At 35.9% G+C, this 14,134-nt stretch overlaps 2 protein-coding genes across 4 annotated transcripts; one reads left to right on the forward strand and one right to left on the reverse strand.

Moving 5' to 3' along the window:
- Positions 1 to 288: 288 nt before the first annotated feature.
- On the reverse strand, positions 289 to 5,383 carry DNAJB9 (DnaJ heat shock protein family (Hsp40) member B9). Of its 3 annotated transcripts, none has more exons than XM_008686506.2 (3): positions 5,287 to 5,383; positions 2,778 to 3,004; positions 289 to 1,799 (listed from the first exon to the last, which is right to left on the reverse strand). In XM_008686506.2, the coding sequence occupies exons 2-3, from the start codon at positions 2,992 to 2,994 to the stop codon at positions 1,348 to 1,350; spliced, it is 669 nt and encodes a 222-aa protein (XP_008684728.1). In that variant the 5' UTR covers positions 2,995 to 3,004; positions 5,287 to 5,383; the 3' UTR covers positions 289 to 1,347. The 3 variants fall into 3 exon arrangements, with proteins under 3 accessions (XP_008684728.1, XP_008684727.1, XP_008684729.1); XM_008686505.2 differs by lacking the exon at positions 5,287 to 5,383 and adding an exon at positions 4,787 to 4,908; XM_008686507.2 differs by lacking the exon at positions 5,287 to 5,383 and adding an exon at positions 4,642 to 4,743.
- Positions 5,026 to 11,964, forward strand: THAP5 (THAP domain containing 5). Its single transcript, XM_008686508.2, has 3 exons — positions 5,026 to 5,251; positions 7,980 to 8,172; positions 8,674 to 11,964. The coding sequence occupies exons 1-3, from the start codon at positions 5,172 to 5,174 to the stop codon at positions 9,577 to 9,579; spliced, it is 1,179 nt and encodes a 392-aa protein (XP_008684730.1). The 5' UTR covers positions 5,026 to 5,171; the 3' UTR covers positions 9,580 to 11,964.
- The last annotated feature ends 2,170 nt before the right edge of the window (positions 11,965 to 14,134 follow it).

The following is a 14,134-nucleotide window of genomic DNA, read 5'->3' on the forward strand; positions in this document are numbered from 1 at the left end:
GAGGCCTAAAGAGGGAAGAATACTTGCTCCTAACAAGCAAAAACACCAAATTTATAATTAACAAAATATTTAAGCTACCAAAATTTGTGAAGGAAGGAGGATGATAAGAAAGTAAGAGAAATTACCAAATGGCAACCAAACAAGGCCATATCAGGGTTTTCAGGTTAGCCGAAAGTAACTTCTGGAAAATGGTCTACGGTCAGCATAAGCAGCTGCCTTGTTTATATACCCTCCATAGCTCTAGAATTACAGAATAAACTTTTAACAATAAAATGAGAACCAAGAACATCATATTGTAAATATTATATTTCTTTCACTCACATACAATGTTGTATGAGACATTTACTAGTTTTAATATGTATCCATAGGATTAATACTCATATGGAGTATAATGCAAAAAGTGCCGAACTAAAGAAATAAGTCTATGTGAAAACAAAAGCACACATTTCTTAGGATTTAAAAATATTGCACATAATAAGGTTGCACAGAAATTACTGGCTGTTTTTACAAACAGAATGAGGTATTAGTCAATCTCTAGATAAAGATGAGTGCAAAGAAGAGGAACCACACACACAAAAAAATACATGAATCCAAATAAGACCTAGAGTGCCAACAACTAAGAAAGAAATGTGAAAAGATGTATAAATTAGCTATGATTTCAACACTACAAAATCATTAGCCAGGGACCAAACATGTAACAATCTCTTGGTAATATTTCAAAAGTTTTTAACTTTCTTTCAGCCTAAATGGCTAAGAGCATTACAATCATTTCCTTTACTCCAATTTTACTGCAGAAAGGTATGGTTCTGTGGTAAATATTAAATCATGCCTTTCTGAAGCTTTCAGTGGAAAGATACTGCTATCCTTTGCTGAATGACTCAATTATAGTTTCATATACATTTAGCAACCCAAGTCAGAGATGCTGCAGAGCATGCAATTTTAAATTAGCAAAGGTTTCACTGCAAAAACCATTCAACTTCACACAATTTAAATCTACAATAAGTTTCAAAGTTTAACCTTTAAATATGTATCAGGCGAACTCAATCTTTTCTTGGTAATAAAACTGGCCACGCAAGTAAGCCCAAGGGCAGGTAGAGAAAAAAGACCAGGCAGAATTATAATATCTTTTTCTTAAAGAATCTTTCCTAATCGGGGAAATTAATAATTAGCTATTTCTCTACTGAGTGTTGCTGAATCTGTCAAAAACCATTTAAATACATTTAATATCTATATCAAGTTAAGTGAAGTCATGCACTTGTCAAAATAGTTCACAGAAAATTGTTTTGCATCAAAGATATTGAAGAAAAGTCAACTAGTTGGGTTTAGTGAGAACAGAAAAATAGTGAACTACTGTCCTGAACAGTCAGTGTATGTGGTAACCATATTTCCTCTTCGTTGAGTGACAGTCCTGCAGTGCTTGCTAGATCCGTGGAATCTATTTTCAGTCTGTACTGTATGCCGATTGGTGGTGTCAAAACCACTAAAAGAAAACATTTTCTCCATATCTTCAAACATGTCATCAAAAAGTCCACCTCCAAAAGAAAACTCCTGGAAATGATGTCTTTGTCTACTGGAACCATCCTGGCGTGTCTGGAAGTGATTCTCAAAATGCTTCTTGGACCGAGTGTTTTGGTTTTGACCAAAAAACCCAAAGTCTTTAAATAAGTCATCAAAATTGAAGTTAAATGATTGCTCAAAAGGACTTCCGCTACCTCTTTGTCCTTTACCGTTAGTAAAAGCACTGTGTCCAAGTGTATCATACTCTTTTCGCCTATTAGCATCTGAGAGTGTTTCATATGCTGAGGGAAATAAAAATACTTTAGTAACTGAAGATAATGAAAATTACATATACCCAAATCTCTTCAAATAAGTGAATTCAACTCTCTATTTTAGGGAAGGATTTCACACCACCAATAAAGCCAAAACATTACAAACATAGGAAAAAAGTTAAAATGAAAGTTACAAAAGGTAGGGCCTTTGTCCTATTTACTGTGTAGTATTATCAGCTGTTAGAATAATGTCTGCCCCTAGTAAATATCCAATAAATATTTGTTAAATGAGTGTTACCATTACTTACGAATAAGCATGTGGGCAAAAATTAGAGTTATTTTTCATATTATTTGGATAAAACTATGACTTGTATTCAATAATTTAACGGCCCAATATAACCAATTAAGAAGAATTCAGATTTTTTACTTCCTTACTATTTGAAGTGTTTAACTCCAACTCTCTACTCAATTACCTCCACCCACCATTAATTACTGAATGCTCAGGAGGTGCAATTTGTTTTAGAACTAGTCTTAAATAAAAATTCTTTCATATTTTTCCTTCAAAAGACAAAAGTGGCTTTTAAATACAGACGAAGAAAAAACCCAAAACATTTCAAAGTCTATTTAAATGTTTTATACTTAGTATTTTTATATTTAATCTCCATACTTAGTAAATAACTGTTCCATCTCAGCGTAGAAGTTTTGAGTACCTAAAATTCCTTTTAACATGGAAACAATAAGCAATTTCATAAACAATAGAAGAATGAAGTGATACATTTTCAACATTTTAAGATCTGACAATAAAAATTTATACTACCATTCATTCATCCATCCCAGAATCCAAGTAATTGTGATAAAAAGATAGTCTCAACAATCTCACTTTATTTAAATGTAGACTCCATTCTGCCACCCATCATCACAGTATCTCCAAATACATACACTTCTTAGCTATCATTCTCCTTTACTAGTTAGTATCTGTGAGACCTCAGACATAACCATTTAACTTACCTTCTGCAATCTCTCTGAATTTTGCTTCAGCATCAGGGCTCTTATTTTTGTCAGGATGGTACTTCATGGCCAACTTGTGAAAAGCTTTCTTGATTTGGCGCTCTGATGCTGATTTTGGCACACCTAATATATCATAGTAACTTTTTGACGCCAAAATTAATTCCGTTATCATTAAAATGCAGATTGCAAAGACGAAAACTGATTGGGGAGTAGCCATGTCTAATATCCTAAAAAAGAAAAAGAAATTATCCATGCAGCTAATTTCAAGACTTTTTCTTTTAAAAGAAACCCACTGAACTTTTAGGATACAAGGTATACTTAATGCAGAATCAAAATGTTAAGCATATAAGATCTTGTACTTATTCCCATGTTATTTCATTTTTACAGGCTTTATTATCTCTATGTTGGTTGTAACCTTGTCAAAAGCAAATGTAATTCAACCAAATTGAGATAAAAATCTTTCTTCGATTTACCTTTTCACTAATACTCTGGTCATACATAAACACAAAAATATTCAATAACTATTTTTTACCAGTAAATACTGAAGACTCATCATTTGTAAAAATTGTAAAAAGGGTGGAAAATCCAAATAATTTTTAAAGGATGTCAATTTTCCTTTCAAGAATTCAAAGAGGATTAAAAATAAAAGTATTTAATGTCACAGAAAAAAAAGTACATTACCAAGGTAAACAGCCCAGATTGTCTGAATTGGTAATCCTCCCTCCCAAAGAAAGCACCAACCTCAGTTTTTATTTCAGCAAGGATTGCAAACAGAGAATCTCAGTCTCATATTAATATTGACAATACAATAGAATGTAATGATTTTTTAATTCTAAGATCCCAAATATTTAAACAAAAAAATGTACAGATGGGTTTTGTTAAAAACTCATAATAGAATTTAAGATTTCTCCTAAGGCTACCAGAAAAATAAACTTTCATAGTCTGTACTTTAGATAAGTTACTTATGTTCAAACTTCTCCGTAATCATTAAAATATTTCTCTAACGTTAAAGAAGCTTTACCTAAGAATTCAACTTAGAATTCTGGATAGTATAGATTTAATGACTTGGGATGCGAAACGAATGTGATCCTGTTGTTTGAACTCTGTATTAGTTCTTAATAACCTATGATGACATAACGAGGCTGACGAAAGACACTATGGTTTGTGGAAATTGCCTGCCTTCCTCTCCTGTGGCCTCTCCTGAGCGTAATTAGCAGATGGATTCCTCCTTTCCAAAGAGTTACTCATAGTCACGGGTACTAAAGATCAAGTACAACCTCCTCATTTAAAGAAAGCAAACCAAGCGAGTGCTGTGGACGCCACAAAGACTGCAGGTACTTCCCTAGTCAAAGGGCGAGTCTAAAACTGATAGGGAGGCACATTACTGGTTTAATAAAGGCTATTCCACAGCCCAAGTTTATTATCTGACACTTTTTTTGTAGGCCCACTTTTGTATCATACTGACTTCTTCCCAAGAGCGACCCACGGGACGGCTGCCTGGGCCTTACTCCCCAAAGCCGATGGCCGGTTGGGTTGCACCTTCCAGCCTTCACCCCAAGACGACCGGTACTCGTCCAGTCCGTCCTGGCGCCGCCCTCACGGCTGTTCTCGGCCCGGAGGCCAGCCCTGGGAGGAGCTGTCCGACGCCCGAAAAAGCCAGCGGCCAACCCAAAACACAAAACGCCCTATTCTGTGGTTCGGTCATGTCCTTTTTCCTAATCCCTCAACAACACCAGACAGCCTGAGAGCCTTGAGACGACCGTGGCGGATCCCGAGGCCAGGTCAGTCCACAAAGACCGGCCGAGGCCCAGAGGACGCTCTAAACACCCCTCCCCGCGACCCCGGCCTCATCCCTCATCCGCACCCTCCGACCGCTGCTGCCCCGCCGCAGAGCAGAAGCGCCGGGAGACCGACGACTGGCTCCACACAGCTGCTCGGCCCTGCCCCTCGCCCGGGTCTCCGAGGCCTCCCGTAGCTGGCGCGCGCCCCACTCCCGCTTGCACACAGACCTAGCGCTCCTCCAGCCGCCGCCGCGTCCCCTCTCAGCCCGCTCCCCACTGGCCGGCGGCCGCTGCTGCCGCCACCTCAGGAGAAGACCTACACGAAACGCTTCCTTATTGGCTCCTGCTTCCCCACCTGACCCTGGCGCCCTACGCGCACGTGGAAAACTGTTGTTGCCGCTCAGCCTGTGCGTCACTTCCGACCCCAACCTCCTGAAAGGGCGGTGCTGAAGCCCGCAGAAGCGGAAGTGAGTCGGCGATTGCGGCGCCTTTCCTCTCGGCCGATTTCAGCGCAGGCGCAGTGGCTCGGGAGGCCTGGATTTGCGCTCCACCTTGGCTAGGAGGTTACGCTGCCCCCGTAGCGGGCCGGCCTTTTTGGGGCCGCACCCGAGCGATGCCTCGCTATTGCGCAGCGATTTGCTGTAAGAACCGTCGGGGACGAAGCAGTAAAGACCGGAAGCTGAGTTTTTATCCGTAAGTCGTCCCTGGAGCAGAAGCGTCAGCCTTACCTTTGGGCCACGGTCCTGTGGCGTCTGGGGCTAGGGTTTGAGGTATCTGGAAATTCGTCCTCGGCTCTCCCGGTGTGGTCCTTCACTGCGCGGGAGAAGGACGTGAAGGCTCGAATTCAGTTTATCTAAAAATGTCCTAACTGAGCAAGGTCACGGGGCTGGTGACGAGGCATAGGGGCCTTTTGGGGTGTAAAATAACCCACTTAAAAAAGTACAGTTTGGGCGGTGCTCCGTGGTTTTCGGAGCGTTTCCCCACCGCAGCTGATCTTATGTCATTGACGTTAACCACCATTTAAGGTACACATCAAACCTGCCAAGCGGGAAGGTGCACCCAACAGTTAGCTTACACCTTCTCTGAGTTAGGTTACATAGATGTTCCTTAATTCCATTTTTCTCCCGAGGAAACTAAGGCCTTTCAGAAAGGTTACCTTGAAAGTTTTGTGAGAGAGCCAGAATTACTACCTATCTCCTGCTCAGGGCTCTGTATATACTCTTCTTTCTTCATTCGTACAGAGAACGGGCTAAGTGTTGTGCCGAATTACTACTGCCAGGAAATATTTCCCTGAAACCACGGGAAAAATAATAATGTCAGAGAAAGTCAGTTATAGATTTTTTTCCTCAAAATGTGAATTTACCAAAAGTAGATTTTTTATTAGTTTTTTGTTTCCGTATATAATCCTCGGAGTAAAAATTGTATTAATTTTATTCCCCTAGTAGCACTAGACTTGAAGAAGTGAATTCGTTAAATGCTAACACTGTAGCAAGCTGTACTGTATATTAATTTGAGAATTCACCTTTTGTATGCATATAGTGTTAAGTTTGTACTGTGATTATTTTATGCTTTTTGGGTAATTAATAAGACAGTGAAACAAAATTACCAAACAAAATGAACCATTGTAAAAGTACTAAGTTGTTTAGGAAACCTATTCCAGAGATTGCTTAGAGATTGACCTGCTGAGAAAGCATTGCAGTCCAGTTACCAACAAGTATATTCATAGAGTGATTTTTTAAAATTATTTGGTAACGTAGTGTATAGGAACTATAGAAATAATTTGCAAACAGCATCCTTATACATGAGATTGCATGTGAAAATACTGTAAAAGGCATATTCTCATTTTAGATGTAGCAGAAAAGGTGTGAACTTTTCTATGGCTAACAGAATTCAGGTCCTCTGAAAAAAATTCTCTTTGTCTTTAAATGCCTTTTCTGGCTACGTCTATATAATTATAACCTGAATTCTTGATGTGTGCAAGGTTAAGGAATTTTCAAACCATGTATGAACATCCTGTCTGTGGTAAGAACTTCCAGAGATAGATCATCTGATTTTCCCACGTGAGGGTATCTGGGTTAAAAATTATTTCCGATAAAGTACCCATACTCCTTTTCCTTAGCATCTTATAATGTTATCAATATTTGCTGGGAAGGAGGGTGAGGGATGCTATTATAAAGCATGAACTAAATGGTTGGGATTGAGAGGGAATGTACAATTGCTGCTTTTTGGATGAGAAACCTTATGTTACTATTTTTTGAAAAAAGGGTATTAGACTGTTGTCATAAAATCATTGAAAGAAACAGAAATACTATTAACACAGTTTAACTGAAACCTATTTAGACTGGTAAGAAAGTTTTCTCTCCAATTCTGTCATTAGCTCAATTTTGCCTATAAAACACATTTCAGTGTGTTAGCACCATCTCTAAATAAAGGTTATTGTCAACACAGGAACAACACCTATAAAGACCTGTCTTACCTTTCTCTGTATTTTGTTTGATCTATTTCATGTTATAAAATATTTGAGTGTTCTTATAACATGTTTAGTTCTTGTGTCAGTTTTGTTTCAGAGCTTGAATTTTAAGGTTTCCAGTTAGAAATATTAGACTAAATTACATATGGGTAGAATTGAGGTTGATTGTGGTAAAGGGAATGGAATATTAGTAGTTTTACAGGATTTAGTATTCATTGTCCATTAAATCACTTGTTTGAACTAACTTCTTATTTTTAAAACGTTAATATAAATAAGAGCCTAAAGCTTAATACTTCCTTGAATTACAGACAAGACACCGTTTGACTTGTAGTATTAGTATAGAATACATTTGAATGGGACTTTGTGGTTTATGTAGTTCTAGGCAAAATACATAACAAAATAAAAATAAAATGTAATCCACAGAAAATATGAGATTTTATCCTTTGTTGGAACACACATATTTTACTTAAAGGGACTCAAGTTATGTTTTACTAGCCTTTCTTCTTCTTCTTCTTCATCTTCTTCTTCTTCTTTCTATTTTAAAGATTTTATTTATTTAGAGAGCAAGTGCGTGTGCATGCGAATGCAGGAGCAGGGGGAGGGGCAGAGGGAGAGAGAATCTCAAGCAGGCTCCGCACTCAGCGCAGAGCCTAACGTGGGGCTTGATCCAGGATTCTGAGATCATGACCTGAGCCTAAATCAAGAGTTGGATGTTCAATCGACTGAGTCACCCAAGTGCCCTTACCAGCCATTCTTCTGAAAAGCTTTGTCTACACATCTTAGAGCTTAGTCATCTTTACTGTGGAGATGATGTAGTAATGCCATGAAGGTGCTCTTATATGGTGTGAATGGTTGCTTTGCTTTTTTGCAGCACTCAATGCATAGGTTACCTATATATGCAGTCCCGGAATTTGCAAAAAATATAGCAAAGTTTTCCTTTTTTAATTTCAGGTTTCCTCTGCATGACAAAGAAAGACTTGAAAAATGGTTAAAGAATATGAAACGAGATTCATGGGTACCCAGTAAATACCAGTTCCTGTGTAGTGACCATTTTACTCCTGACTCTCTTGACATCAGATGGGGTATTCGATATTTGAAACAAACTGCAATTCCAACAATATTTTCTTTGCCTGAAGACAATCAGGTATTGAAGGCAGAGCATAGGGGAGGAGGGATAATACTGAGCAGGGTGGTAGGTTGCAGGGTGGCAGGTAATGAGGTTAAGGGAGGGAGAGGGAAAGGTGACTGCTGGGAAAACATATTTAAGAAAAAGGAAGACTAATTTATGCTTTTACTAAAAGTTTGATAATTAAACAAATTTAAACCATTAAAAAAATTTAAACTGAAGAACAAAAGGTAACATATACATAAATCATTAAGTTATTAATGTAAGTTAATGATCTAAGATTTTGTTACCGGTCTTTGAGTTATCAGAAATATTTCCATCATGTATTGAATATGCTTAATATTTTTTAAGAAACACTTTAAAGTGTATTTGAGTTGTTACATGCTTAGAACATTTTTTAACTGTGTAAATTTACTTGGCCAATATACTGCTCATAGTTATAATTAAATATTCAGCACTGACTAATAAGAGAATAAGGTTAGTGAGGACATCTTTAGATTTGAAAATATTATTTTCTAGGAAAAAGACCCCTCCAAAAAAAAATCTCAGAAGAAAAAGTTAGATGATGAGAAAGAAGTGTGCCTAAAAGCCAAGTCACAAGAATCATTTGCATCAAATGAGCTAAAGAAAATTACAGTTAATACAGATATCCTCCCTGAACACACAGAATTACTTAATTCATCTACCTTGGTGAAGCTACCACCTCCAAAACCAGAAAGTATACAAAATAACAAATTAACTCTTAATCTGGTTAAACAAGATATTGGAAAACTAGTATCTACTTTGGAAACATCAGTTACCCAAGACATAGGTGGTTTTCATACATCTTTTGAGAATGTAAATTCTACAACTATTACTTTGACAACTTCAAATTCAGAAGATATTCAGCCATCTTTGGAAACCCAAGAAGTGTTTGAAATAACTACAAATCATCTTGCTAACCCAAACTTTACAAATAATTCCATGGAAATTAAGTCAGCAGAGGAAAGTCCGTTCTTATTCAGCACAATCACTCAGACAGTTGAAGAATTAAATGCAAATAAACAATCTGTTATTGCCATTTTTGTACCCACAGAAAATTCCAAACCAATTAATTCTTTTGTGTCTTCTGAAAAAGAAACCGTGGAAAATGAAGATCTAGACACTGAAGACTCCTTACATAAGGATATAGACTATGAGACAGAAGTTCTACAAATTGAACATTCTTACTGCAGACAAGATGTAAATAAGGAACATCTCTGGCAGAAAGTTTCTAAACTACATTCAAAAATAACTCTTCTTGAGCTACAAGAACAACAAACTCTTGGAAGATTGAAGTCTTTGGAAGCTCTCATAAGGCAGTTAAAACAGGAACACTGGCTATCTGAAGAAAATGTCAAGATTATAGAAAACCATTTCACAACATACGAAGTTACAATGATGTAGTGTAGAGGTTTTAACGCTATGACTTTTATATAAGCTTTTTGCAGCCAAACCAAATTATATGTAAAGTGAACTTTTTCTTGTACAAAGTTCTCATCTTTAGCTAAGAAAGTGTTCTAACATCAAAAACTGCCTCCTGTTCTTGTAATGTTCATTTTTAAGAAAAACTAGAGAGTTGTTGGGCTGTAGAGAAAAAGTTTCCCTACTTGGTAATCTTCCAAATTAAAGTAGAGTGAATAAATAAGATGATTCATAAAATGAGAACATGGATATGGTGGAAGGAGCCCAGAAGAGAAATCAGGCTCAGGTATCAGTCCTGGTTCTACCATTGGCCTCAGTCTGTAATCTGTAAAATAAGGGCACTTATTAAATCTAGTCTGTTTGTTTATAGTTTCTCTCCTTTCTATTAAGATACTTTTTTAATAGAATGACTTTTTTATAAGGTAATATATACTTATATAATACTGTATGTTGGCTAGTATTTGATGTTATTTACTATTGGATTATCCTCAAAATTGAATTCTGTGGTGTTTGACTTGTTGATTACAATTATTTGTAATAATAAAGGAAAGTACTCCTTTTATAATTTTATTCCAGTTGAACTAAAATAACCTTCCATTAGCCCAGTTTGTAGGAGAGGTACTTTAAACTTGAAAGAATATGTATTTCAGTACCTTCTATGTAGCTGACCATTATAATACATAGTCACTTAATCTTAACATTCTGTATTATAATTTATAAACCAAAAATTTTAATGAGGTTAATTTTTAAAATGTATCTATTACTATATTTTAGAAATCATAGCTTGCATATGTTTAATGTGTAGCTTTTTAAAATGTGTGCTTTTGTCATCTTTAAATTCCAGAATGATAGAGTAGTACTTGATATTATACATGCCCACGTACATATATTTTATTAAAATTTATAAGCAAGAAACTATAGACATGTGGTAATGTTCTTAGACAAGTAGGAAAGGAAATGGTGATATAAATAAAAATACTGCTTATATCTGTATGAATTTTTAAAAATGTGAAAGCAAAGATTTAGTGGGAACAACAGAAATGTGAAAAATAATGATCTTCTAAAATTGGCAGTTAATATAATTAATGTTGCTGGTTATATTATTGAGCAAGTTCCTATTGGTCCAATTCATACTTTTCTCATCTTTTTTTATAAAAAATACTATTACCTATCTCAGAGGGTTTTGAGAATTCTGTGAGGCAACGTGTTTTTGGTTCTTGAAAATAGGAGGTGCTCAATAAACATTAGTTGACTGCACAGCAAATAGTACTAATTATTTTCATGGTGATTATTTTTGGCCACACTTCAGTTTTTTTTAGTTTTTTAGTTTGGTTTTTTTTTTTTTTTTTTAGTTTTTTTCAAGCTAATAAAATTAATTTATATTATATAAATATGCACTAAGTACAAAAAGTTGATATAGAGATATCTTTATTATATGACCATGGGAGGAAAAAAAACTTAAATTTTTGCATAAATTATATGCAGATAATTGGTAGAATTAATATGTTATTTTTAGGTAGTCCCATGTTGCATTTTACAGTACTTCTTTAAAACAAATAGTGTAGATGAAAATAACTTTGATAAGTCATTATAAAATAATGTTTCAACTCTGTTTTTAATTGTGTACATTGTAATTTCTCTTTGTTTAAAGCTGTAGTTTACTCAGGAATAATTTAAACTAGTTGTATGTCTTCAAACTTAGTAAATTATAAATATGTAAGATATTTTCTTGGCTTGCCTGTATTCAGTTCAGGATGTTTTCAGCCTGTTAACTTCTAAATATATCTGGGGGTTCTGCCCAACTTTATTTCTTACTTGGATTATTATAGGGTCTCTTAGCTAATCTTGCCAATATTTTCAGTCCCTTCCATATCATTCTATATTCTTCTGTCAGCTTTTTACTTCAGCTGTAGATCTAACTGCATCATCCACTCACTACTTAACTTTCCCAGCTCAGAAATCTGAAATTACTCTTGAAAACCTACAGAATAAAGCCAAGCTTGTTACCATATATGATCCTCTGTGATTTTCTTCATCCTGCCACACTTGGACTACTTAGCATTTTCCACACATGCCATATAGGTGACTTTCTTCATGCTTATTTTATTCCCTAAATTCAACCAGTCAAAATTGCAGCTTTGGTTGAATTTTGTTTCCCTTTTTCCAGTCAAAATTGTTTTCTCTCTGATCCTACAGGGCTTTGTTTTATAACATTGTAACAATGTTTGCCTTACGCTTTTCTATATCATGATATCTATGGCTGTTCTTTTGACTAGATTGTAAGCTTTTTAAAGCAGGGTTTTCATTAATCACTGGTTTCTTTGACAATGTAATTCACTCAATAAATGTTTGGACGAATATTTTGAATTTTGCCTACTTGATTCTTGTCACTTAAAGTCAAGAACCTTCTTACAGAATTGGTCCTTGATACCTTTAGAATGTTGAAGGATAGACGTAAATCTTCACAATCTTTGAAACATTCCATGTCTTCAATGTACAGTACAATTCACCAGTTACCTGCTATGCTATCTGAAATTATTTTCTTGTGGAAGGCTATTCCCACCCCAAAATATTTGCTGTTTTCTATCCTATATAATTAAAAAGTAAGTTCAAATATGGCTACAGAATATATCTCATTCTATATTCTCTTCTGTAATGTGACCTTGTCACTCCCTTACAAAGAGGTGGAATTTATTTCTGTATCTTTTGGGCTATGTGAGTGCTTTGACCAATAGAATACAGTGAAAGTGATAACAGCCAACCAAACTTAGACCTTAATTGACCTGGCACCCTTCACTTCCTCTTTGGAACAGTATCTCTTAGAATGCCCAATGCCCTATAAAATGTGTGTTTTGAGACCAAGCTGGAAAAGCCAAAGCCACATGGAGAGGCTCTAGAAAATGAGACATCAGACATATTAGTGAAGAAGCCAACAAGCGACTCAGTTTCTATCACAGAATCATGAAAGACGGTAATTGAAGTCAACAGATACCTGGAATTGGAGGAAAGAGTGTGAAGAGATGTTAAAAAAAAAATACAATTGTTATTAACAAGCAGCAGTCATCCCACACAGCTTGGCCAGTGTCCCTTTTCTAAACTGTCAAAAGATTGGAAGTTCATTCTCTAGAGAGGATGAAACAAGTTCTTCAGAAAAGATAATGGGCAGGGATACTATACTGAAAAGGGGTATTAAGTGAAAGTTTATAAGCCAAATAGCTCCAACTCTACCTCTATCACATATATGGTTTCCAGAACTATGGCAACCAAGCTTATACCCTCTAGTTTTCTCTTGGGAATTTGACCACCTCATGAAAAAAGAACAAGAAGATTTTACATTGGAGGTTCCAACTGAGTCCAGCTAAGTCACTGTACAGCAGTGATTCTTAAAACTTCACTGCATCAGAATCACTTGAGAAGTTGTAAATTTTTTCATTACCCAAACTGATTCAATTGGTCTGGTATAAAATCTGAGTATCTGTGGTTTAAAAATTTTCTCCAGTGAGTCTCATACACAGCAAAAGGTGAGAATTATTGCTTTGTAGTAGAGCTTATGGAAATGACTCATTCCTGAGTACAGAGATTTTCATCAGTGTCCTGCCAAATGACAGTCAACAGTCAACTGAAAGTTAGTATTAAAGATAGCAAAATGAGTAGAAAGCAGCAATTTAGAGAAAACACTACGTAAGTAGAAGAAATGTTAGGGAAAAGAACCCAACTATCTTAACATTTACTGAGAAATATGTTGCATCCTTGAAAACAAACAGTATGTTTTTTTTAATAAAGGAGTATTAATGAAAATAAAAAGAGCTCTAGTAATTTAAAGTGTGGTATTAGGGACACACCAAGGCACATTATTTTTAAAAATCAGTACTTTAGACACAAAAAGAGGATCTTACAGACTTTCAGCAAGAAAAAAACCACAAAGAGCTAAGAATAGAACAGCTTCAAATTTCTGAATGGTTACACTGGAAGCAAGAAGACAAGAGAGCAATAATCTGAAAATTCTGAGGAGAAAAGATTTCCAAAATAGAATTCTATATCCAAAGTCTCAAAATATTGCCTCCTCTGTATCCTTTAAGGCAGCTATTGGGAAATGCATCCTATGGAAATAAGGCCATAAAATAAAATGGAGAGAATGGCTTCTAAAGTTATTTCCTAGATGATAATTTATCATTCAGTTGATCTAGAGATTAGAAATAGGAAAAAGGAAATGACCACAGGCCTAGAAAGCCACCAGTCCAAATTGGAGTAGGTCAGAAGGCTCGAGGATAGAGTTCTTCAAGAAGATGAAGATTGACAGAATAACTAACGTGTTAACACCTTCAGAGGAATCTCACATATCTGGGGTAGAATTGATGGTTGAATTAATAATAAATACAAAGAAAACTGTACAAACAAATCAGAACAAATGTTAACACAAAATATGTAGAAAGGTCAAGCCATTATATCTTAGTACATGCTGCATTTACATAGTCGAAATAGCGTAAATGCAATAACAACACCAATATATTAGGAAGATGGGGTATGTGTGTGTGCG

Source organism: Ursus maritimus, unplaced genomic scaffold (genome assembly GCF_017311325.1).
Source record: "Ursus maritimus isolate PB19 unplaced genomic scaffold, ASM1731132v1 scaffold_3, whole genome shotgun sequence".
NCBI classification, from domain to species: Eukaryota; Metazoa; Chordata; class Mammalia; order Carnivora; family Ursidae; genus Ursus; species Ursus maritimus.

Bases quoted from the DNA above. Each gene is read 5' to 3' on its own strand.
- DNAJB9 (XM_008686506.2), bottom strand. From the start codon at position 2,994: ATGGCTACTCCCCAATCAGTTTTCGTCTTTGCAATCTGCATTTTAATG. The intron at 1,800-2,777 runs GTAAGTTAAATG...TATTTCCCTCAG, and splicing joins ATTCAGAGAGATTGCAGAAG to CATATGAAACACTCTCAGAT.
- THAP5 (XM_008686508.2), top strand. From the start codon at position 5,172: ATGCCTCGCTATTGCGCAGCGATTTGCTGTAAGAACCGTCGGGGACGA. The intron at 5,252-7,979 runs GTAAGTCGTCCC...TTTTAATTTCAG, and splicing joins CGGAAGCTGAGTTTTTATCC to GTTTCCTCTGCATGACAAAG. The intron at 8,173-8,673 runs GTATTGAAGGCA...ATTATTTTCTAG, and splicing joins CTTTGCCTGAAGACAATCAG to GAAAAAGACCCCTCCAAAAA.